Source organism: Pteropus medius, unplaced genomic scaffold (assembly GCF_902729225.1).
Source record: "Pteropus medius unplaced genomic scaffold, Ma_sr-lr_union100, whole genome shotgun sequence".
In the NCBI taxonomy this organism is placed as follows: Eukaryota; Metazoa; Chordata; class Mammalia; order Chiroptera; family Pteropodidae; genus Pteropus; species Pteropus medius.
Genome location: NW_024352149.1, coordinates 1,984,778 through 2,010,173, shown reverse-complemented (window position 1 = coordinate 2,010,173; position 25,396 = coordinate 1,984,778). Strand labels below are relative to the sequence as shown.

General features: G+C 36.9%; 1 protein-coding gene across 6 annotated transcripts in view; it reads left to right on the top strand.

The window, feature by feature from the left end:
• Positions 1-17,348: 17,348 nt before the first annotated feature.
• STXBP5 (syntaxin binding protein 5) overlaps positions 17,349-25,396 on the top strand; it is a 150,989-nt gene continuing 142,941 nt past the window's right edge. For 3 of the 6 annotated variants that reach the window (XM_039846957.1, XM_039846953.1, XM_039846952.1), the window contains exons 1-2: positions 17,349-17,645; positions 18,937-19,034. In XM_039846957.1, coding sequence (XP_039702891.1) covers positions 17,493-17,645; positions 18,937-19,034 — 251 coding nt within the window. In that variant the 5' untranslated portion in view covers positions 17,349-17,492. The remainder of the gene's footprint in view (positions 17,646-18,936; positions 19,035-25,396) is intronic. The other 3 variants (XM_039846956.1, XM_039846954.1, XM_039846955.1) reach the window with 2 other exon arrangements.

Below are 25,396 nucleotides of genomic sequence, written 5' to 3'. Positions count from 1 at the left end.
TTAATCACACTGGCAAATATATATATACATAAAACAACTTTGAATGTCCAATAATAGAACTTAGTTAAATAAATCATGGTAGATACAATAAAATATTATAAATTATTTTCACAGAATTCTAATAATCATAACAAAATGAATATTAAATCATGTTTCATAAAAAGCAGAATACAAAATTATTTAAACAGTAGGTTTCAAATATATATATCTATATACAGCTGCCCCTTGAAAAACATAAAAGTTAGGAATACCAACTCAGCTAAGTTTGAAATCCGCGTATAACTTGAGACTCTTCGAAAAACTTAGCTACAGTTTGCCCTTCACATCTGCAGATTCCATCACCCACAGATTGAAAACAGTATTTTTGGTCAGCATTTTGGTACTCACAGTAGTGAAACTGCATTTGTGAATGTGAAATAATCTTTTCCATCTGCAGTTTTATCACATGTTTTATCACTGAGTAATTATAAGTTACTTATATTTACATTTCTATATCTTATCTTTATTTTAAAAACTTTCTAATATTAGTTTTGATTATTTTTATAATTTAAAAAAAGGCCAATAAGCAGTATTAAAAAGAACATTCAGTGCAGCTTTTGGAAAGATAAGGAAAGTAATAGATAAGTCAGTTTTAAAAAAATGTGCAAAACTAGGTGTTCTCTTTTGCCTACATTCATCAAATAAGTCAGGAAGTAGAGAGCCCTAACCAGCCATAGGCTCTGTAAGGTAGAGATTTGGTGAGCCACTAATCAAAAGAGTGAACAATATGGGTGAATTGTCTGTCTCACAATCACAGAGGTTTCCAAAGGTGTTACCTTCTAATGAAGACAGAAAAAGAAAAGTCAAGAAAAGTATAATGTATCAACTGTTTATTAAAAAAAAAATTTAGGGGAAAAAATCAATGGTAATAAGTCCTCGAATTAAAAATTTAAAAGGAAACCAAAAGAAGGTACTGAAACTATTCTGTACAATACTGCAGTGATGGATACATGTTATTATTCTTTCGTCAAAACCCATATAATGTACAACACCAAGAGTGGCCCCTTAATGTAAACTATGGACTCTGAGTAATGATAATGTGTTAATATAGATTCATCCATTGTAACAAACATACCACTCTAATATCAATAATGGGAGAAGTTGTGTATGTGTGTGTGTGTGTGTGTGTGTGTGTGTACATATATATATATACACACATTACAAACATACATACATATATGTGTGTGTATATATATATAATACATATATTATCGGTGTTTTGTAAATGAATGGTGGATATAATACATATATATCATTATCATCGGTGTTTTGTAAATGAATAGTGGATAGATATATATATATCTATCCACTATTCATTTACAAAACACCGATGATAATGATATATATATATATCTATCCACCATTCATTTAAATGAATAGTGGAGATATATATATGATATATATGATAATGAATAGAGGAGATATATATATATATATATATATATACATATATATATTTACAAAACACTGATGAGGCACTGATATTAGCTACTGAAGATAAAAACAATTAAGGGCAAATTTTTGCCTTTTAAGAGACTCTAGTCTAGCAGAGAGGTTGGCATGCAGTTAGGGTCTCTGTCTTACATACATGTTTCGTACCATGTTAACTCCAGGGAGGCCATCCACATAGTAGACTGGAAAATGAATGATATAACTTGGAGTTGCTTGACAATCCTATAAAAATATACGAAACAAAAAGTATAGGTATAAGTGACAAAGAAACCCAGTTTCTTTGTGGGAGCCATCAAATGACATAGGACTTGAGACTAGTAAGATGAAAAGAAGGAGGGTATGTTCCAAACATGAGCAAAAGCAGGACTGGGGAAAAGAAAATGGTGTTCCACATTTCAGTATAGGGAAATGTAATGTGTGTACTGACAAGAGATAAACTGCAGAATTAGACAGGGACCAGATGGTGAGGATATAGAGTAAAAATTCTGTACTGGAGACAGGAGGTGAAGAGACACGAAGAACTTTGAATAAAGACATGACGTGATTACATGTTCATTTTAGAAAAATATCTCCTAGGTAGCAAGGAGAGATTCTATACTAAAAACAAGAAGACAGTAAAGTCAATATTGCAGTAGTCGCAGTTTCCAATAATGACATCAAATGAGGACTTACTGTATAAAAAAAGGATCACATTCCAAGAAGGAGATGAGCAGCTTCATTTTAGACATATTGAATTAGGAGTGCCTGTGTTGGGCATCCATGTGGAAATTCTCAGATGACAGCTGGATATTTGAATCATTTCATTATCACTAGCACATAAATGGTGCCTTCAGGATCTATAGCCCTTCTCTATTTGTAATGTGGATACACATCAAAGGACCATACAACCTGCAGAGGGAAGAGGGCCTGTCAGCTCAGAGTTGACCTTCTCCCAGAGAACAGGAAAAGATTGATGCTGGCACTGAACCAAGGTAAGCTGTTTCCTCTCTTCTAAGGCATCATCCCCTTGCTGCTTTTCTGGAGAATGCTGGCAGGATAGAGCATGTGTTTTCTCTCTGATCGCTAAGAAGGTGCTTAGCTAGTGTCTTCGCATATGCAAAGGACATGAATGAAGCTCAATATGTACACATTCAATTAAACATATCCAATTAAGAAAAACAAATAAACCACTATCTATCCTGTGAGACTAGCATTAAAAGAAATTATTAATAATATAACTGATGGAGCTCTCTGGTAGGCATTCAATAAAAATCATTAAACTCTGTCCATCATCCAAGAGATTATAGAGAACAGAAGTTCAAATATCAAATGACCAATGGATATAACAATAACTATCGGGCTTAAAGTGATTCAACACGAACAAAAATATAAATATCAAAGTATGTAGTTTGCCGAATGGTGAGCTCTGAGAGTTGAACATGGAGGCAAATGAAAATATAGAGAAACAGCCTCCTTTTCCAACCATCAAGAAAAACTTCATTGAGGAAAAAATTTTAGCTGTGTGGTGAATGATGAGCTTGGATATTTGGGAATAGAATTCTCCACATAAAAGAAACAGCCTAGAATCTTTGTAGGAAGGAGTAGGATGATCTGATGAAAGAACTGCAAAGGTAAAGAGTAGTAAAAATAGTTGAAACATTCAATGGGAAGCCATTTTAATTACTACTACTGACATAATGTCTGCACTCAATAATAGTAACTACTGTATTAAACTATACAAGTTATGAATACATGTAAAACCATCCTATATTGTGACAGAAGTAAATTTTGATTACATCATAGTTTTATTAAGTATTCTTCGCAGGTTCAAGTGTTGTTACTTATACTGTTGTAAATTTCCAGTTTTCAAGTATAATGACAATGTGCTTAAACATGCACATTTTAGAATTAAAAATACATTTCTGTTTCAAGTGAGAGAAATAAGCTGCATGAGAAGAGAAACTCCTGAAAAACAAAGAAATTATTTTCATCCAAATATCCTTAGTGATTGAAAAAATAGAAGGGAATGAAAAGAATCTAGAACATTTCTAATACTACAGTATTTCTGCTACAAAATATTGATAGAATAAGACATTTATAACTGCAACCAAACAACCTTTACTACTAATAACTATAGAAGCTGAACAGGTGTTGTGAACTATAGCTTCTAAACAGATATTTACCAGGCTAGAATCATTTTATTACTTGTAAAAATTAATAATAATGTTTATTTTAAAAGAACACCCAAATAAAATCAGTGATTTAAATTTTTAATGTACAAGTCAGAATAACAACATACAGTTGTCATTTAGAATTGAGTACATTTTTAAATCTTCCTCAATCTGATCTGAGATGGATTCATTTCTCATACTCTATTATACGCCAAATAATGGTAGTAATAATAAAACAATTTTTACTAAGCACATACTATGTGTAAGACATTGTTTTAAGCATTTTTCAAGTGCTAAATAAGCTAAACCTCACAATTCCCTGTGAGGATGTACCCTTCATGGTTAAAGAAGCCAGCACTACTTTTAGTTTTAGGCTCTGAAAATATTCTAGTAAAGATTATTTAACCTGTTTTGAATATTAACAGGGACCAGGACACAGTGGAAAAATTCAATTATTGAATTCAGATACTAAAAAAAAATGCAAGAGTACACCGTAGGATAATCATATTAATTGGACTTCAGTGATTTTTATTGAGGGAAAAAATTGGCAGATAGAGACTGAGAAAACTTTAGAGCTGAGTTAGTTTGGGCCTAGAAGAAGTCATAGGAAAAGAAATAGTGAGAGGAATGGGCAAAATCGGTAGAGGATAAAAACTAACTTTTAAAATAAAGCCCAAACAAAACATGCTCCCCTTACTCCTGTGGTTTGTCATTTTACAATTTACGTTACTCACAAGAGCAGTGTGGTATAGAAAAAAGGATTCTGGACAGAGCGAACAATAAGCTGTGTTTTTACCTTTACTCTGTCATTTATTGGCTATGTGACTTTACAAGTCACTCTTCTTTTCCGAGTTTTATTTCCTCAATTCTAAAATCCAATGACATGTATGCAGGTGTTGTGACTATTAAGTGGATAACATGCTTTTTTAAACGTAAAGTGCTATACAAATGAAAGATTTTCAAGTTCAGTCACTAAACATTATTCTTTCTTTTCTTGATGCTTTTACTTGTTGGCATAACAAAGTATGTTAGCATCAGCTTAGAATTTAGTTATACTGAGCTTTTGAAATTCTTAAGAAGTGCAGTTAGATAACAGACAGAGAAAGTATTTCTGAGTCTGAGGCAAGACTGAATTCCTGAACCCACACTTTATCAACCCGTATACTCAGGTTACCAAGTCCTAAGTCAGTAGAACCTTTCAGTCAACTCAGCCCATCTCTGCCAGTCATAGAATCTATCCTTGCATGGCCCCAGGCAAGGGATAAGCCTGAATTTAGAATCAGATACAACCTAACAACAGATAAGACAATTGACTAGCTTAATACATCTATATTGTGGTAAAAGATTGTTTGTCTTCTGATCCCAGTATATAAGTCTTGGAGGAGTTTAGGTGTGCTGGCTATTCTAGTTAACTGAATATTACTCTATAAATCATAGAGCCTAATCCCCCTCCTCACCATCACATCCCGGAGAACTCAGCTATATCAGAGCCTCAGAGGTTTAGTATGGCCAGTCTGTGTCTCTTAGTTATAGTGGTGATGGCTAGAGTCAATAGAAAAATATCATAAGCTGTTCCCAAGGTAATGCAAAGCCAGAGCTGGGGTAATAGTAGAGAATTATGCAGTGTCTCCATTGGGGCCAGAACAGAACTCTGAGCCAAAGTCCAGAATGAAATAGGACAGAGGAACTAAGCCAATGAAGGTGAGATATGAAAGCTGGTGGGAAATCAGCTTAACAGAATTTGTAGTTTGCTGTGATGATACCTAGAGTAGATTCATTAAACAGAGTACAATAGAAGATGGCATAAGTAGAGAAAATAAATATATATTCCTTTTTCTAATAATTTTAGTAAATATCACTATACATAAATGTTTCAAGAAATAATTATCAAATTATTGACAATGGGGACATCAGCTATAGGCAGCATCACAGCAACATCACTATTACCACCAGATATGATGCCAAATTTTAGGATCGTTATGGTCAGTTGAGTTTTTTAGTGGTTTGGATTATGAACAGTCAATAGTCAATGCAAAATTTTTTAAATTACTGATTTAGAAAAGTCATTTATAAAAAAAAATGAGCAAAAAGTTATTGACAGCAAAGTACAATCAGAAAGGCAGAGATAAGATATTAGGAGTAATGATATTTTTTCCAGTGCTTGGATAAAAAATCAACTAAAAGCTTTGACAAATAAATTGAAGTGAAATACAATAAAAACCTGAGAAAAAGATAACAGACTCCTGGAGAATGGTTAATTAAACCGAGAAGGGAAGACAAAGTCAAGATGAATCAATAGAATATTTGCTGTTGATGCTTCTTATAACTTTGATTAAGAATCTTAAAATTTTAATCGATAATTTATATCTCTAAATTCTAATCATCTCCACAAGGTTACAAACTAATATAAAAATTTGATAAATGTCTTAAAACAATAACTCAAAAGATAGTTTTTTAAAAATCCAATGGGAGAAGATGGTGGAGTAGGTAAACGTCATGCTCGCCTCCTCCCATGACCACCTCAAAATTACAACTAAACTATAGAACAACTATCATTGAATATCACCTGAAATCTAGCTGAACAGAAGTCCTATAACTAAGTATACACAGAAGAAGCCACAGGAGACAGGAAGGGTAATACTTAGAGTAGATTCATTAAAACAGAGTATAATAGAAGATAGCATAAATAGAGTAAATAAATATATATTCTTTTTTCTAATAATTTTAATAAATTATTAATTCTGAGATTTATCCCTACCTATCCCTTTCCTAGGTAAAATCAGTGGAGACCAATAAAGGCCTGGTGAGGTGAATAACTTACTTTCTTCAGAGTTGCTATGCGGAAGACCTGGGCTCTCGGCAAAAGTGACTGCACTGTTCATGATGGGGGTGGGGGTGTCTTTGATGATGTATGTCAGTGTCTCGGTCTGTTATCAAAAAGAAGTAGGATGTTAGGCAGTTGACAGCAGCTCTTGCCTTACTTTGAATCTATGACTTCAGATAATTTGGATATTAACATTTTTTTCCCCTAAAGGAAGAAAAGCAATGTGACACTTTCAAAGTATAGAGAAAAGAACTATGGTGAAAGTGACTAACTCTTAGGAGTTTTATGATAATATTTTTAAATAAAATTGATGACTTTCTTCTTTCTAAAGTTTTTTTAATAAAAACTTATGCCAAAATAATAATAATAATAATAATAATAATAATAATAATATAAGGATGTGGAATATAATGTAATATGGTGGGATAAGAGAACAGATATTAATCAGCATGATTTATCTCTCATTCACTGTCCACCTCTCCAACCACGCTCCTTCCTTTAGACTTGGAGGCTGGTCCCTGTCTGGCCCATTCAGAAATTGTGAAAACTTTGCTGGTAATCTGACAAGACATCTTAATTTTTTAGCTTAAATTTTAAATAGAAAGATTTAAGAGGCATACAAAAATAGAAAAAAAAAATAATTCTGTCTGCTCTCTCTACCTTCTCTGCAGAGATAGGAAAAGGGAAGAAAGAGGGGGGAAGAAAGAGTTGGATATAAGTGTGGGGAGCCCCATGCCTTGTGCCTCCTTCCTCAGGTGAAGTGGAGAGTTGGGAAAGGGCATCCCACAAATATTTCTATCTCTTCAAGTACCTTCTTTCTCCCTTTGCTGCCTGTAAGTTTGATGATCCACAAATAGCAACCCTGTGCCTTCTGTTCCAGGGGAGGGCCAGGGACACTGCGAGCTTCCCAGAAAAGAAAGCGCATTCCCCTATTCAGTTGGTGTAGCTAGTCAAGTATAAACACTGCCTGACAGTGGGCATGAGAGGGCTAGAGAAAGGTATACACAGAAGAAGCCACAGGAGACAGGTTTGGGAAACCTTCCCCTGGTTTGGGTTTTACAATTGGACAAAGTGATGTTATGTTGGAAGCATATGGCATGGGCATTCCCCGTTAGAAACCTGTTGAGTCTGGGGCTACTTCTCAGCTGAATGTCGCTTGCAGGAAGTTGAATTGACTTCCCAAGACCGTCTCTTTGTCCTTTGAAAGTATTGACTTCTCAGCTTCGGTTTGACTTGCCAGGTCTTCAGCACATGTAGTAAACGACGTGTGCTGAAGACCTGGCAAGTCAAACCGAGGCTAAGAAGTCAATACTTCCTCATTCTCCACTTTGGTAGCATTGTGAGAGGGGGGGACAGAAAACAAGTATCTTGAAATAACTGAAATGGCTTTTACTTGATGTGACAAGACCAATTTTCTATATCATGTTAAAAAAAAATGGAGAGCGAGCCTCAATTCAGACAATAATTTTAATATTTGAAGATGAAAGTTTTACTTCTTGCTTACTATAATTTTTGTGTTTGTTGCTTTAATGATAATCTTTCAAATAAGCTCTTTTGGGGATCTCCGTCTCTCTCCCTAATATGCTCTTGGATAATTATTTGGTTGCCACTAAAGCAGCAATCTGAGCTGTACAGCAGCCAAGAAAATCTCAGATCCTATGTTTGCTAATTGGACACAACAATTTATGCTCGGGGCAGCAGGCAAAATGGGCTTTACTCTGCCAGAATTCTTTTGGCATTCATTTTTTGGTTAGCCCTACTCCCTCATTCCAAGTTTTCTGCCCCCTAAAGCTACTCTCCTGGCAAATAGTACCCCATTTCTCCACCCAGGTATAAGAAGCTCTCATTTCAATATGTCTGGAGAGGCCAAGGCTTTCCGTGGGATAAGACTTTGCAGTTTAATAGAGATCTGTGCTTCCCTGAAACTTGATCACTTTAGAATTACTAAAAGCAAATATTAAAATCATTTCACAGAGAACTAGTAGTCATAAACATTAGATAATAATATTCCCCCATATGATCTTTCCACTTTACATGTCCTATAAGTATAAATCATACCTAGCAAATCAAATTACTGAGAGAAACAAGTGGGTCTGTAATAAAACTCTAGGTTTAATTAATTAAAATTTAATAAATTTTAGTTTTCAAATTATAAAATGGAGTCCCAAATGATGGCCTCTGCCCGATCTCTGCTCTGGATGCTTAGATTAGTAGGGAATGATTAGGAAAAGGGGAAATCAATTAGATTGAATCTTCAAAGGATTCCTGAAGATTTCAGTTTTTTTTCCTTTATACACAAAATTTGAAACAGAAAATGACCATAAAGGGGAACTTACTTTAGTCATTTAGAACTTTGAATAAGTGAAAGTTCTTCCATTTATAAAGTACTTCTTATATTTTTCCTAAAAGAGATTAAAGTACAACAACTAAAACAAAATTTACATTTCTATTTTTATAGGTTATTTCTTTTTGCATTTACCATTCGATTTGATCTTTACGGCATGTTTCATTGTTCCCCATTTAAAAAAAAAAAAGGCTGTTTATAATTCAAATGGTTAAGTGATACACTAAAGGGTTATTCTGGCTTTTACTAGAAGCCAGAAGGAACTCTTGCCTTCTGGCCCAGAGCCCAATGATTCATTCTATTTCAATCACCTGTTCTATGACCCAGGGACACAGAAGAGAAGAAAATGAAGTCTCTTACAAATAAATGTATAGTGTGTCAGGTAGTGCTGTTATGGAGAAAAATAAGGCTGAGGAAAGGACTGATTGTCAGTGTGTGTGTGTGTGTGTGTGTGGGTGTGGGTGGGTGTAGGTGGGTGTGTGGGTGGGTGTGTGTGGATGGGTGGGGGAAGTGGGTAAGGGGGTGGGTGGTATGAGTTAAATAGTGTAGGCCTAAACATCTGGAGGACAGAATCACCACTAATAGACAAAGGAAGATTGTGGTAGGTGTAAGGTATAATTTACAAGAAAATGAAGAATTTAGTTTGGACATTATATTTAGATGCTTTTCGGATGGCCAAGTGGAGATGTCAATGAAGTACACATCAATTAAACCTGAAGTTTAGGGGAAAGGTTTGAACTGGACATACAAATCTGGTAGTAATCAATGTTTAGATAACTTTTAAGTCACAAGGACAGAATAAAATCACCTAGAGCTATAGATATTGGAGGATGTGTTTAAATAGCTATGATTTAATTTCAATATATGTGACAGATTTTATGCTGGAAACTTTATACTCTTTGCCTCTACTTTTACAACACTAATTAAGTAGGCAGTTGCACACCTATTTTATCCATGAGGAAATAAAATCTTTGGTAAATGACTTGTCTGATGCTACTAAGCTAGTAATAGAATCCAGATATGCCTGCCTCAGTGATCTGAGGCCTCTCTGTTCTATGACATAAGAAATAGAAATACAAAAGAGTAAACATCGGCTCTGCATATTTGAATAGTTAAAGAAGCAGTAGAATTACCCAAGTAGGATTGCACATTAATATCGGCATGATCACCAGACCCGCACCTCTGCTCTAAATTTCATCTGCAGTGAGATGCCTTTTTTCAGGAAACCACTAGGCTGGTGAACAATGATAATGCTATCAGGGAACTTCCTCCTCGATTTCCTGAATTTAACAAACTTTCTCATCATGAATAAGCAGAACAGTTCTAGTTTAAGAACAGATTAAGAAGCAGCTATTGTAGAGGAATTTATGCATTCATGTCATACACTGAATTTTAGGCAAACTGAGGTTACTAAGGTTAAATGCTCTTACAAGACACTGGACAAACCTTTTATTAAATCAGAGGAAATAAACCCTGTGACTGAAAACCGAATATGAATCATTTGAAACAGAACAGAGACAGAGACTATTACTTAGCAATAGATGTGACCCACAATGTCACTAAAATACTTATAGTGTTGCAATGTATTGGTTCTAAGTAAAAGTTTTTCAATTGACTAATAGTCTCAAATTATCTTGTTTCCAGTGGCTTCTCAAAAGTGCAGTCATTCCAACTGCTAAAATATAATGTGAGATAAAGAAAAGCCTGGTATTGTCCTGTCCTTCCTTTTCTGCCAATTGTCCTGGGCTGAAAGAAATCATCGCTTATTTTATCACTAGGAAATCAAAAAGGGGACATCACTCCATGCTGGAGGGTGAATAGGAATTAACCTTTATGCAAATGTGAGAACCTCCACTTACCCCAATTATGAAGCCACGCCTTGAAGTTACACCCTTTCTACAGTTATGAGGAAACCAAGGAAGGGAAGTCATATCTGGGGCCTGTTGAACAAGATTGTCTTGGTGGAAATATTTGGGTTATGCTGGTCTGGGTGAAACCTCGTGGGAGTGGTAGGAGGTTTTGGATGAATAATAGGGAATTGACTGATTCTAGTGTCCTTCCTCCTCCTCTCTCTATGTTTCCCAGCCCTAGGTGTTGCTTCCATGGAAGCCCATTCTCTGGGGCAAGGTACCATGACAATGAATACATACATACCCAATGAGAGAGCATTGCTATGGAACATTTGAAATGAAGTATGATAATAATCCTCAAGAGAATAAAAAGATGCACTTGGCACTGATTCATGTCATTCCTTTTATGGATTTTGCTTCTTGATCATTGCATTATCATCTTATTAAGTGCCACAACCAAGTTGTATCATGTTTGTATTCTCTACAACACCCAGCAAAATACCTGTCACACAGTGAGCACAGAGCAAATGTTTGTGGAATGGAATGCTTATGATCACCCTGCTGGCAGATAAACATAAACACCAGATTCAGATTCTTGATTGTCTATTTTGGAAATTGCACTAGGCTTTCACTCTTCTTCTGTTTCTCCCTTGCTTGACAGACTTTAGTCATTCTGTATCCTCAACGTCATGATTATTATCTCTCCGGATGTATTTATGGGCCAGGAACAAATGGGAACTAAACTACTGAAGTGTACATAGTCATATTCTTTGACTCTCCCTTGTAAAGAATAGTTTTTGTGCTGCTGGGTGATTCCTCCACCCTTTTTTTTTCTTGTTAGTTGAGTGTCAGAAGGGAGTAGATGGTGTTACATAAGAAAGTACAGAGATAAGAAAATATCTGGGAGGTTTAAAGAGGAGGAGTTTGGAGAGAGTGATGAGCTGGGCTTTCTAAGTAGTGAAGGCTGGGGACATTGGAAAAACTGCCACAAGGAAGGACAGAGTGGGGTGAGGGGATTTACATATAGTTGAAGAGAATTCTGGAGAAGTGTTCCTATGCTAAGTGTTTTATCCTCCTTCAAAGGTTACTTAAGAAATCATTCAGAAAAGATCTAAATTGTTCTCCAAGGCTTTGGAATCTAGGGGTGTGTGTGTGTGTGTGTGTGTGTGTGTGTGTGTGTGTGTGTGTGTGTGTGTGTGTGTGTTATTGTGTTGAGAATAAAAAGGTTTAGTTTTGGGGGGGTACAGTCAATCTTTCAAACTGATTTTATTAACATTTTAGTCTACTAACATGTTAATAGTTACTTAACGGATTTTATCATTAAAAATTACATACCCAAAGGAACTTATTCTGTGCCATTGATCATAGAATCGGGAACAGTGCAGTGGCCACTGTAGGTAGAAATGAGACTGTGAATGTGTGAAAATAGAATAACAGAGTAACATAAAAAGAGCAGGTGATCACGAGGTCGGAGGTTACCAAAAACTTAAACAGGTTTGATCCAGAGCTATGGGTAAGTAGACACAATAATATAGCTTATTAGGCACATGGTTGTTGGACTAAGCGTTTGGTATTTGCTAAAAACACATTCAATGAATCCCTTCTTATTTTAAAGCTAAATACCTGGTCCTATTTTGAGAAACTCCACCCCTTGTTTTGAGACTATGCATACCCACCTTTTCCATAAAACCCCAGAGAGTTAATTAGTTAATTAGTATGCATGTTTTCATTGTGAGTGCTATTTTCTTGGCTCTGATGGGTCCTAGGAGAGAGGATTGCTCCTACTATCCTTATATTAAACTTTTTGTTTTGATCCTTTCGGATTTCTCAGATGGTAGTCTTTAGAGTTAACCAGAAAAAAGGAGAGTTGGCATCTCAAAGTTCTACAGACAATGACTAAGAGATGTGACACATTCTGCCTCTAACCTCAGAGCCTTAGATGGAAGGCCATGACACATTAGTCAGCCACAATTGACACTATCTCTCAAGTCAAGTAACTCCCTCTGAGGGGAAAATGGCATTCAGTTTTCTGTCAGCATGCTAGCACTTAGTTATTGACTTGTGTGCTGAGTAGTGTTTAATTGAAAAAAAAAAAAAGTGTGGCCTGGCAAGTCCCTCAGAATCATGCTTGGTATGCTCCACCTGATATAAGAGAATACTTTTTAGAAGTATTATGATATACAATTTATTCTCTCTCTTTTTGGAGGGGGAGGATGGCTGAGGGGAGGAAATGGGCAGGGTAGAGTAGAAGGAAGCAGCGGAGAATGGGGGTGTAAAACAAAATAGTAACTTTAACTGCTTTTCAAAGCTTATTCAATTCCCATGGTATATTAACTGTGAGTAACTGCATAAAGTACAATAAAGTACAAACATTGTCATTAGCTCTTTAGTCCACAGATCAAATTATAAGGAGTTATTTGAAAAGCTGAATTTTAGGTAAAAGTTTAGCAAATTTCTCAAAATATTTAAAATAATATTCAAATCCTAAAATATGACACCAATATTAAAAATACTGGGTGTATTCATTATTCTTTACTTCAAATATTGTTCCCATTATAGAAGTAGCATCTGAAATATATGAGAATTTATTAAGAAACTCTTGATTGCCCAGTTAGTTTTTAAAATTTAAGAATTACATTATCATATTATGTTAATGCCTCATATTTTATATTTAAGTGTTCATTTGTTTTACTAAGTTTTCTTTTGTGCTTCTGGAATTTTCACTTCGCTTTAACTTACTGCCTTTTATCTACCCATTTTCAGACAGTTTAATAATACTCTTAACCAATCATATTAAACAGTGACAGAGGTAATCTTTGAAATAACGAGTATCACTAATATCTGCCTAATATGTTTTTCTAGAAAGGCCAGAGCTTGACAAATAAGATCACAATGTAGTGGATCCTGCTTGTTCCCAGACGAGGTTTGTTAATTTAGCTGATGATATTTGTTAAGTTCACTCAGGTACAAATAGTAACTGGAAATTATCCAGGAGCCATAAATGTGAAAAGTAAATTGCAACACCACCCTTCAAAGTGCTCGGGCCAAATATTGAGGCATCATCCTTGTCTCTTTCTCTGATACCTCCCATATAGTTAGCAAATCCCCTTGGCTTCACCATCAAACTATAATCTAGAATTTGACCCTTTTGCACTACAATCACTACTTTTAACAATTCCAGGCTAAACTACCAACTCCTTGCTAGATTATTGCAGTAGCCTTTTTGGGGGAGAATTGTGGGTAGAAGGGCAATGTGGCAATGAAAGATGGCTACAAAATCTCCATGTTCCTTATTCTGACCTAAATTTCTGTCAGAATATTTGCGAGAACCAGAAGCCCATTTAAACTTGTTTAATACAAAGAAGCAAAGATGGTATAGACAGTTTTCAATAGGAATAAGGATTAGGAACTGGAAAGTCAAGAATGGAGACTACTCTTCACCTTCTTAGAGTCACTTCTCTATAATTTGTGAGTCTGCTTTGTTCTCCCATGTTTCATCTAGGTATGAGCGCTCTCAGCTTCCATCCCAGCTCTGTATGATTTCCTGGTTCAGACAAATTAGCATCTTTGTAATTCAATTCCAAATTCCCAGAATATCTTTTATTTAGCTTAATTCGGATGTCTGTCTCTGATCCAATTGGTTTGGACCAGGCATCAAAAGAAATCAAAAGAAAAATTCTAAAGTGAAAAATAAAGAACAGGCTTAAATTTGAAATCTCTTGAAGTGCCTTTCATCTCAAGAGCTCTGATAGCAGAATGGGAAAACTGACATTTTTGAGTATCTAGAGTGCTAACCAATGTCGTGCAAATTTTACACTTTTTTCCAGTTTACTCTCACAAAATCCTAGGAAGAAGGTAGTGTTAACCTCATTTTACACATGAGGAACCTGGCCCTTAGGAAAAATAAAGAATTTGCCCAAGGTTGCACATATTACCAAGGCCTGGATAGAAATTCACCTCCAGCAGATAGCAGAGCCCAGGTTTTTCCCACTACACCACACGGCCTCTCATCAAGAAGTTGTCCTACCTCTGTAGAGTTTTATAAACCAATGATGACAAATTATCCAACAGATTTATTTTCAACCTAGATGAAAAGGTGGATCATAAAATTCCGTGGGAAAGTAATCTGTTAGTTTTGGAAATTACCCCCTATGGAGGCATTAGTGTTTTTAAAAAATCCTCTCCAGGTACTTCTGATCCGCCCCCCCCCCCCACCCTGCCACCCTCCCCCACCCTCCACCTCCCCCACCCCCCACTCCCCTACCCCCCACCTGCCTTCCGTGCTCTTTTCCCTCCCCTCCTCTTCACCTGGTCAATTCCTATTCATCTGGACCCAACTGTGGTATCGCCGTTTCCAGGCCTTCTCTGGAGGGTTAAATTTTCCCCTTCGGTCCTCTCTGTGCATGATTGTATCAATTAACTCATCCCATTGTTTTATAATTATTTATGTGATGTTTCCCTTGTTTAGATTGTGGTGAGCTTGTTGAAAGCAAGAATTGCATTTTTGTGCCTTCAGTACCCAGCACAGGATCTCATAACTCAATAGTTTTCAGAGAACTAAATTAGTAAACAAAAACTTCACAAGCACATAGAAATAGCTTAAGAAAATCCTTATATTTGTTTTATTGTTCTTTGCACCTTGCAAATTAACTGAGTAATTCAGTAAATATGAAACCACAATACAATTTTGTAGGATTCAAGTGTGGGACATCGTCCTTGGATGGAGAGGCTTCAGAGAAAACTACATTTCCCGAAATCCCTGAGCCCCAATCGTAGTTGTTTTGCTGACTGTTCTTGAAGGTCTGTCACATACATCAGCCAATACTGTGACAAGAATTTCCCTGACCAGAAGGCGACCAATCACAAAGAAGAGGGCGGGCACTTCTGATATCGGTTCTGAAAACGCGTTGTAGCTTTTCCTGTGGCTCGTCGTTGGGTCCAGGAGAGGGTTGTCGTTAACCCAGGAGAGTGTCCCCCCTCCCCACCCCACCCCACGAATTCGAATTAGTCTTTATGCTTTTCCATTCCTTCCTTTCGTTTTTTTCTAGTTTCCATATTTTCCAACATTCTTCCTAATCAAGTACCTCTGCTTTCCATCCATCTTTTCTTGTTGAACGCACTTTCCGGGAGAGTACCTGCAGCGTGAATCTTTCTCTTTCTCTCTCTTTTTCAAACTTGAACCAGACGTTTGTCTCTAAGCATCCAAACGAGATTGTGTCAGGGAAGCAGCGAAAAGGTCTGAGCAAACAGTTCATCACCCCTCCTTCTTTTCCCCTTGTGAGAGTAGAGAAGCTCCTGGGGGATTACTTACTGGATAATCAGCATTAAAGAAGGATTACAGGTTCTGAAATGAGTGACAGCGAGGTGTTTACTTCCATCTTCCTTCCCGTCCCCATCCCCACCCACTCCAACGTGCAGACTGAATCTAGGGGTGCCGTGTCACCAGTCGGGGCAGACACCCAGCCCTGGAGCGATTCCCCTTTGGCAGCCAATTCCATTCTAGCAGCTACTTGCCATGGCCACGCTTTAATGCTACCGACAGTTTCCCAGGAAATAATTCATTTTTTCCCTCTCTAGTTTTATCTCCTTTCCTAGTACATTTTTTAAGTCTGTCATCTTCTTGCCACAGACATAATCGCTGCCTAGATTTTCTTTTTTTCAAAAGCCAAATCCAAATCCAAATCTATCCAAAACAAAGCACATTAATAAAGCAACGACCATAATATTGCAGCCCAGAGTGTGTGTACCTCATTAATGGGTGAGAGCATAAAACCCCGCTTTGGTGATCGAATTTGAAAGGTTTCCTGCTGCTTGCTAGTCGTCAACATTTTTACTACCCCAGCTGCAGGAGAAGCAGCTGCATACTCTAGCAGGGCGATAGGGGTGGAAGAAATTTAGCCGTGGTCTGAGATTTTCGCAGGGGATAATTTGAGCCCCAGCTCCACTCCGGCGAAGGAGGGGGCGGGGGTGGCGGTGGGCGTGCGCATGCTCAGCAGCCCCGTTCCGCGGAGGCCCAGCTGCCGCCACCGCCGCGGCCGGCGCTGTAACCGCGGTGGCGGCTGCTGCTGCTGCTCAGGGCGGGCGTTGGTGCGGTGAGCTGAGGCGCCCTGTCAGGAGCGAGGGAGCGGCCCGGCGGGTGCGCGGGCGGCGCCGGCGCCTGAGGAAGGCAGCCGGGCTCTGAAGAAGCGAGGGCGGGCCGGTCCAGCGGCGGACGAGCGAGGCGGAGAGCGCGGGGAGCCTACCCGGGCGCCCTGCGTGCCATGCCGGGCGGGCAGCGGCCCTGAGCGGCGGGGAGACCGAGCGGCGGCCGCGGACTGAGAGCCGGCGACCCCTCGGCAGGCGGAGCGGGAGGAAGCGCCGAGAGCCTACGGGGCCGGGGCGGGCGACGAGCGGCGGGGCCGCGGGCCATGGGCGCGGCGGCGGCGACGAGCCGGGGCGGCGGCGAGGCGCGGAGTCAGCCCGCGGCCAGGTGAGGCTGGGCGCAGCGGGCTCGGGGCGCCGCGCCACTGCTGTGCCGCCGGGCGGCGGAGCGAGGCGGCGGCGGCCGCGTCCGGAGCGGCGCCACAGCCGCCGCGGCGAGCAGCGGCGGCCTCGGAGGAAGAGGGGTCGCCGCGCGGGGTTCTGGTGGCCGCTGCCCTTTCGTCGTCGCGGCATTTCCTGTTCGGATTATCTTTTGCTTCGCCCCGGCTGCCTCCTTCCCCACCCTCGCGCTCCCACTCTCTGCCACTCCTCCGAGTCCTCGGTGGAAGCTGCCCTCGCCCCGGGCTCGTGCTCCCAGCCCGGGGACACCCCTTGCCGCCCCTCCCGGGCTGCGGGGGAGCCCCGCCGAGACCATGAGGAAATTCAACATCAGGAAGGTGCTGGACGGCCTGACCGCGGGCTCGTCCTCGGCCTCGCAGCAGCAGCAGCCGCAGCAGCACCCGTCTGGGAACCGCGAGCCGGAGATCCAGGAAACGCTCCAGTCCGAGCACTTTCAGCTCTGCAAGGTGAACGGAGCGCGCAGCCCGCGAAAACCCGGGTCATTTTAGGGGGCAGCCTGGGCTTTACGGGAGAGTACGAGGGACTCGAGCGCCAGTAATAATCATACCGCGAATAAAGGGCTCGCTCCTCCTCTAGCAAACGTTTGCTCGATGGGTTATTTTGGAGATTGACATCATCTTACTCCTTTTCGTTGATTTTTTTTCCTCCTCCCCTTTTCACATGCATCAATCATTCAAGGTTGCTTCCAACGTGTGATACTGATCTTTAATTTGTATTCTTAATAACCTTATAGCTTTTATATTAAAGCATTTTCATGTAATTCACCAACTTCGAAGTTTCCCTTGGAAACAGTGTATGAATATTGTTTATCAAAAAGCCAAACCTGTTCAACTAGATATTTCCTCATCAATTTTCCCTTAGGATGTGGTAGGAGGCTTAAAATATGAAATCATAGAGTCCTCTTATCATTATATTTGGTTAAAAAGTTAGTACTGTGATTTTTGCCTGTTAATGGCACAATTGCCATAGCGGTCTAATTCGGAAAGAATGATGCAGCGAATTAATTCACCAGCTGCTCAGTGAGAAATACGAACTTGTCTTGGTATTAATACCTACCTTTCTCATAAATACCATGCGTTCATATGTTAGAGTTTATTAAAAGTGTGTAGTTACACTTGTTTGCCCTAATGCCCTAAAATTATTAAGGATTTAATGCAAAAATATATGCTGTACTTATTGTTATAATTACAAAATGTAATTATAACTTATTTTGTTATAATTACAAAATAACAGAATGCACTTATTCTGCTATAATTACAAAACATCTATCTCAGTAGATGTTTGAAAATTGCTTTACTGAATCCTTGACTAGGTTAGATGGCAGCATTTCTTTAGAAGTACTTGCATTAACATCCAAATAAAGTAATGATGAACTTATCACACTTGAAATAAAGCATGAGTTTACAGAATTTTTGACTACTGCGAACTTCAGTAATTTGTTTTCAGACATAAGAGTATAGAATATTAAGAACATTTCTTTATTAGAATACTAGTATTACAGAAAAGCAAAAATTAAAGAGTAAAACTGGGATAGATTTTTTTTTTGGTGGTTAGGTTCTACGTAAGTTTTGTTTGTTAATATAGATTTCATAGTTTTTTTAAAAAAGCAATAAGTGCATGTATATGTATTTTGCATCAATTATAATTGGTTCTAAATTCTAATGCTTTTATTGATTTTCCTGTTTTTAAATATCGTTTGCTGCCTTGGCTGGTGTGATGTCACTTGCCCATCCCTAGACTGTTCGCCATGGATTTCCCTATCAGCCCTCAGCCCTGGCCTTTGATCCTGTACAGAAGATCCTGGCAGTGGGAACTCAGACTGGTGCTTTAAGGCTGTATCCTTTCATTTAATCTTTGTTTTAAAAACTATTTGCCATGTTCTCCCAGATCTGTGTTGCTGATTAGTTGCTCTTCTTGTTTAATCCTAAAGAAATGTATGATCAGGTAGATATATGAAATCATGTGGTATTGGCTTTTCTCTTGATTATACATTTATTCAGATTATATGTTGCTGTGATGTTTCTCAGATCTCCGTTTTTAGTAGCTAAACACGTATCCACATAGAGTTCTAAAGTTTTGCTATAGTAACTGCTGTCTTTGCAAGGAACTAGAAGTTTCTAAGGGAAATATATCTGCTTATGCTAGTAGTCTATTGAATGGAATATGTTGGGTACGAGGTTTAAAGACAGTTGCACAGGCATATTTTAATTGTTTTTTAAAAGTGTTGTGCATCATTGATGTTGAACTTATGACCTATTTATTATTCTAATGAATTAGAGGTTGAATTTGAATTTGGCTGTCTGACTTTTCCATCTAGAAAAATCATTAAAAGACAAGTGGCTTAATTTTATATAACTGCTTATGAAAGATTACTGTTTTTAGAAGATTAGAGTATTTTCATAGCATAATGCAAATGGATAAATGTATTCTTGATGTTTTCCCTTTTGTAGCCTGCATTTGTTATTATGTATATATAAAAACTGTTAGGTTAGCTGTACTGTGAAGTATTAGTACAGAGAATTATTTTTCCTAGTTATGCATGCACTATAGAAATTTTGTCAAAACATTTTCCAAATACCTACTCAGTCATCAAAATAATTTTTTTAGTCTGAACACGGAGAATATTTCTCATTTCCTCTTTTAAGCTATTTACCTTAAAATTCTGTTTGCTTTTACTGTGACATTTAACCATCTTAACATAAATACCCTTAATTTTAAACTAAAACATAAGATTTTTAAAAGAAAATGCTTCAGTCATTTGTAGAATATCTGTTCCTATATTATTGAAGTAATGTGTTGGTAATAAATAGAAAAAAAAAAATCACCAGATGATGGCAATAGACGTTACTATTGTTAAAAAAAAAAACCAAGTGGGGACTTTACCACTCACATTTTATATTTATCTGGCTCCAGGTAAGGGGGAGGGGAACTTGGCTTTTGAGTAAAACATTTGCCTTGTTTTTTTCCTTACAATTTTTAAAAATCTTCATTCAAAGAAGTACTATATATGATTTCAGGATATGCCTTGTTTCATTTGATATTAGTGTGCAATCTTCAAAATGATAAGTGTTTTCAGATAGGCCATTGACTGTGTTACTAAGCCTGTCATTCATAGTAAATACCAATAGTACACTCATACCTGTTAAAATGGTAAAATCTGACCAGCCTCGATCCGAGTCTGTGAATTTTTGAACTGTTTGTCTAAATGGCTTTTGCCCAAGTATCTAGATAGTTGAGACGAGAATATTTTTGGCTTCAATTGTTTAGATATTTTTATTCCTAAACCCAGTGATCAATACCTTCTAGTTTAGGGTTCCTATTTCAGTCCTATGAAGACAGGAATAAAGTTAATTTCTGCCAGTGGGGGTACTAAGTGTTCAGCAAAACTCTGTGTAGTGACGAGTAGTGAGCATTGTTGGATCTGGATGAACTATTTGGAACTGAAAGCAGATTTTTTGTTCCCAACAAAAGAATAACATCATTGCGCTAAAAAAAAAAGAAAAGAAAAGAAAAGTTGAATTAAATTAGTTAGTTTTAGATTATTTTGCTTTTTTTATTTTTAGATTTATTTTCTTTTAAATGGGTTGAATTTTTACTATTTTTCCCATTATAGTCTCAATTTTTTTATGGTAAATAACATTTTTATTTTAATAGCCAATCTGCCCCTTTTATAATTTAATATAAATGAGTGCCACTAGCAAGGCTGATTTTATAAAATATTTTCCTTAGAAACCCTAATGCATTTGAGTAATTAGCAAGTCGACACAAAGGAAGGAATAAAAATGTTAAGCCTAATGCTGCTTGCCAAATCAAAGCAAAGATCAAGTGTCCAAGATCATCACTTGTATATGACCTTTGCTTATACATATTTTTAAATAAATAGTAAATGAGTATAAGTAAATATGTAATTATGCTTTATAATTGTACTCTAAATTTTTTTTTATAACCTGTTTTACTATGTTTAGATTGAAGTCAGGAAAGCTGTTTATCAAATATATTTCTACTTTCCTTTTTTTTGAGATTTGTATGAACATTCCAGAGTGATAAATTGGTTTGCCTACCAATAATACTACCTATTTTCTTTTGTTAAGTTTAACTGGCAGATCAGCTTATGAGCTTTATTTATTATAGCTTTGATTTATAATGACTAAGACCTTTTTATCTAATTTCCACATGTTTTTTAAGATATAAATTGGTTTGTCTATTCTTTATTTTTAAGGCTAAATAACTAAAATTTATAGTTTCTAATTTCACAGCTTCATATTGATATCACATGCAGACTTTTTACAAGTCAATTCTGTTGCCCTGCTCTTTTCTATTTTTTGTTATGCAGTTAGTTTCTTTTCATAACAGACTCTGCTAGCCTGTAATACATTTGTTTTCAAAGATGTCTTTAGAGCAGAAATATCCTTCTAGATAGTTTTTCTTTAATTGTGAAGCAGAAAGTAGGAGATGTATTTAGAAGTACAGTTGGGCTATTGGAATTCGAAATACCTATCTGATTTGACTAATAGGTCTTCCTAAATGTTAGAGGACTAAACTATATTAATCTACTTTGAGGTTAAAAATAAAAATCTAGATGAAGAGTTACATCTGATATCTCTTATTTGTAGACAAGAATTCGTGAAAATCTGAATCCTTAAATAATATCTAACTAATAATGAGACAAGATCAATTTAATGTATTTACTGCATTAATTGTATAACCAGTGACTGACGATATCTTTGTAAACATGCTTTATGTTGGCTTCTGGAGAGAATATGAGGTTGAAATGCGCTTACTGATAGGAAACAGGAAAGCATATTTTATATAACAAGTCATATAGTAGTGATGTGATTTGTCTTAATTTCTCCTCTTTTTGCCATGTAAAAATAGGTACAGTTTGATTCTTATGAGTAATCTAGGTATCAGAACTATTGGATTAATAGATAATGTATTCAATAACATTGTAGTAACTATGTATGGTGTCAGATGGGTGATCTTATCGGGGTGATCACTTCGTGAGTTACATAACTGTCTAACCACTATGTGGTACACGTGAAACTAATATAATATTGTACGGCAACTGTAATTGAAAAAATTAAAAAATTAAACTGGGACAAAATAATTATCTGTTCCCATATGGATAAGAGAAAGGGGGAAAAAAGGTTCTAACTGAAGAATGAAGGCATTTCTAGTCATGCTGCTGTTGTCCTTATCTAGACTCCTGATTCACTGGTATAATTTTGAATTGCTTCATACTCTGTTTTAACCAAGGGCTAAAAGGTATTTTGAGGTCATTTTTTGTATGAATATTTTAAAGACTAAGAAGAATAGAATTTCAAATTTACTGAATTTTTGTAGATATTTGAGTTTTTATTATCAAAATTCTTATCAGATACCCTCAATTTTTGTCTTCTTGACCTGTGGAAAATACAGTATAATTGTCAGTCTCTACTTTGATAAGGCACAGACCATCTTTTAAATTGCAGTGTAACATTGCTCATTGCAGATTTACAAAATGATTTTGTACCTTGGAGTTCAGTTAACAAGCACTTATTAAGTGTTAACATTAGATTATAAATTATGTCCTGAATTCTGGTTCTTTGACTTGCCACTAAAAATTGTGTGTCCTTGAATTACTTTGTTTTTTTTTTTTTTTAACTTTTAAAATGAAGGTACTATATTAGATGATTTCGTCAAGAAACAATTCTGTGATTCCAAGTAGCTATACTACTTGTTCTATGTGAGTATTCAAAAGAAACGAAAGTGCTATTTTTACCTTCAAAAAATTTCCAGTCCTAACTAAAGGACTAGAACTAGACAGACATAATTGAAATTAAAGAATTATTTAGGGGTATACTGACATTGCACAAAGTCAGATTACAGGTAAATTCATTGCATTTGATGACATTTCTACACATCAGTAGATAAGAATTCTGAATGGCAGAGAAGAAGGAGTGGGAAAATTATTCTAGGCAAACAGTACGGGCAAAACAGAGAAAAGGGAATTATGGTAATTTAGAGGAATACTCAGGAGACTCCTAGGAATAGTGATCTTAATTGAGTTGGGAGAAATAAGGAGCCAGTTGGTGGAGAAGCTTGAATGTTAACCTGCGTTATCTGAGCGTTATTCAGTGAGGAATAATTGTAGTTGTGTCAGGAGATGCTGACAGGAGGACAGTATGATTTTTAGGATGATTAATGGGGCAGTAGTGTCATGGATAAAAGAATAAGTGAAACTTCAGATGCAGCTATCCCTATAGGTAGTAAAGTGGATCTAAAACAGGTAATGGAATGGGAACTGAAGTACTTGATAACTCTCGTATAACATCTTGGAGTAACTAAAGATGATGATAAAGTTTTACAAATAATGCACTGAGGCAATTTCAAGGCAGAAATGGAAAAAAAAATACTTGATGGAGGTAGCAGAGTAATGGGTTTGGAATTATGTCATCTTTTACTTTTGTCATTGTCATTTTGAGAAGACAGCGTAGATTACTATAGCATGAGAATTTGATGCACTTTTACATTTGATTTCCTTTTGGGTGGTCCTTGGTGATTTCTTGGATTTGTTATTGAATTGACTAATACATTAAAGTCACTATTAACTGTTTGGCTGTGTCCATTTATCCTCAGTCAGCATCTCCCAATAGTGGTAGCATTTTGGGCTGGATAATTCTCTGGGTTTGTCTGGCACATTGCAGGCTGTTTAATATCCCTGGCTGCCACCTGCTATATGCCAGGGTTGCTTCTGCTGTCAGAATGGCAACCCAAACACCCCTGTAGACTTCTGGGAGCTTCTGGTTGAGAACCATTGTACTTAACCCAAGTTCTTCACCAGTTAAGAAGGAATAATAACCCTACCTAGCTCATGAAGTTAGAGTCAGGATTAAATGCAATAATGTGTATGTGTAGCTTTTAAGACCATGTAGAGATTGTTTCAGTGAATATTAAATATGTGATACTGTTACTAAGATGAATTTTTTTCCTGTGGTTGTAATTTTCAGGTCCTTCATTTATTTCAGCAAATTGCTGAGAGGCAACTAACTACGCACTGTGTAGGAAGGCCTTAAGTTCATTTATTTTTGTGATGCAGTTTTTGAATAAAAGGTCTTAAAAAGTACTGCTTTTTTTAAAAGTATGTTTTTAAAATGATTGTGTTCTCAACTAGAAGTTTGCAAAACTTCTATTTAGATGTAATAAAGTAATATTTGTAAAAGTTTGTTACAGGAAGCAGATGATAAATGATTGTGTAATGATTGTAAGATAGCATTAGAATGTTTGACTTGCTTATTAATTTAATTTTAGAAAACAATTACAGTATTGGAAAAAATATTTGAAAAAATGATTTTTGTTTAAAGTATTTAGAAGTAAAACAAGTTAGCTAGAATTTAGCCAAGTTTTTATCTGTTCTCCCACACTACCCACACTATCCTTTTTGTTCAGAGAAGAATTCTAGTGATTTGGAGTTGTAGCTAGAGGAGAAACAAGGACTTTGTAATACTTACACTTCTCAACTCATAGCTTTTCATTAAGGAGGACTTTGTATAAAAGAAAGAATGAGTACTTGTCAGCTATAGATTGTGATTCTCAGCTTAGCCTACTGCAGCAGGAGGAACAGGCACATTTACCTTAGAAACCACCAGAAATGACGTCTGCCTGGAAGCGGTTATTTTGCAATGAATTTCTTGTGGAGGGAAACAATGTGTGATAGAATCTGAGTGGAACTGAAAAGGGATATGTTAATTATTAGGGAATCAAGTCTGTGCTTGGTAAGCTTTTCTGCTTTAAATGAGTTTTCTTTCTGCTTAGTATTCTCTTCGTTTCTCAATATAATTTTTATTTTATTTTTAGTTTTTGTTTTTAAAATTATAACCTGATGTCATCCTGAAGGAAGAAAGTAAAGGAATTTTTGAAGAATTATCATTTGAATATTTGTGTTCTAGTGTTCAGATTAATTTTGGATAAGTCAACCAAGATCTCTGGTCTTTGGTTTCCTTTCCTGTAAAATGAGGAAATTGGGATGAGGGATTTCCAAGAGTTCTTCCAGCTATAGGATTTTAGAATTTCTTTTTCTGTGAAGGATTTGAGAATGCTCTGAACCATCTGTGTCTGGAGTGGTCTTCTGATTGCTTTGAGTACCTGTTAAAAAAAGGATAAAGTATTAGACCTCTTCCTACTGTAGGTCCCTTTACTTTATATCTATGGACTGCTT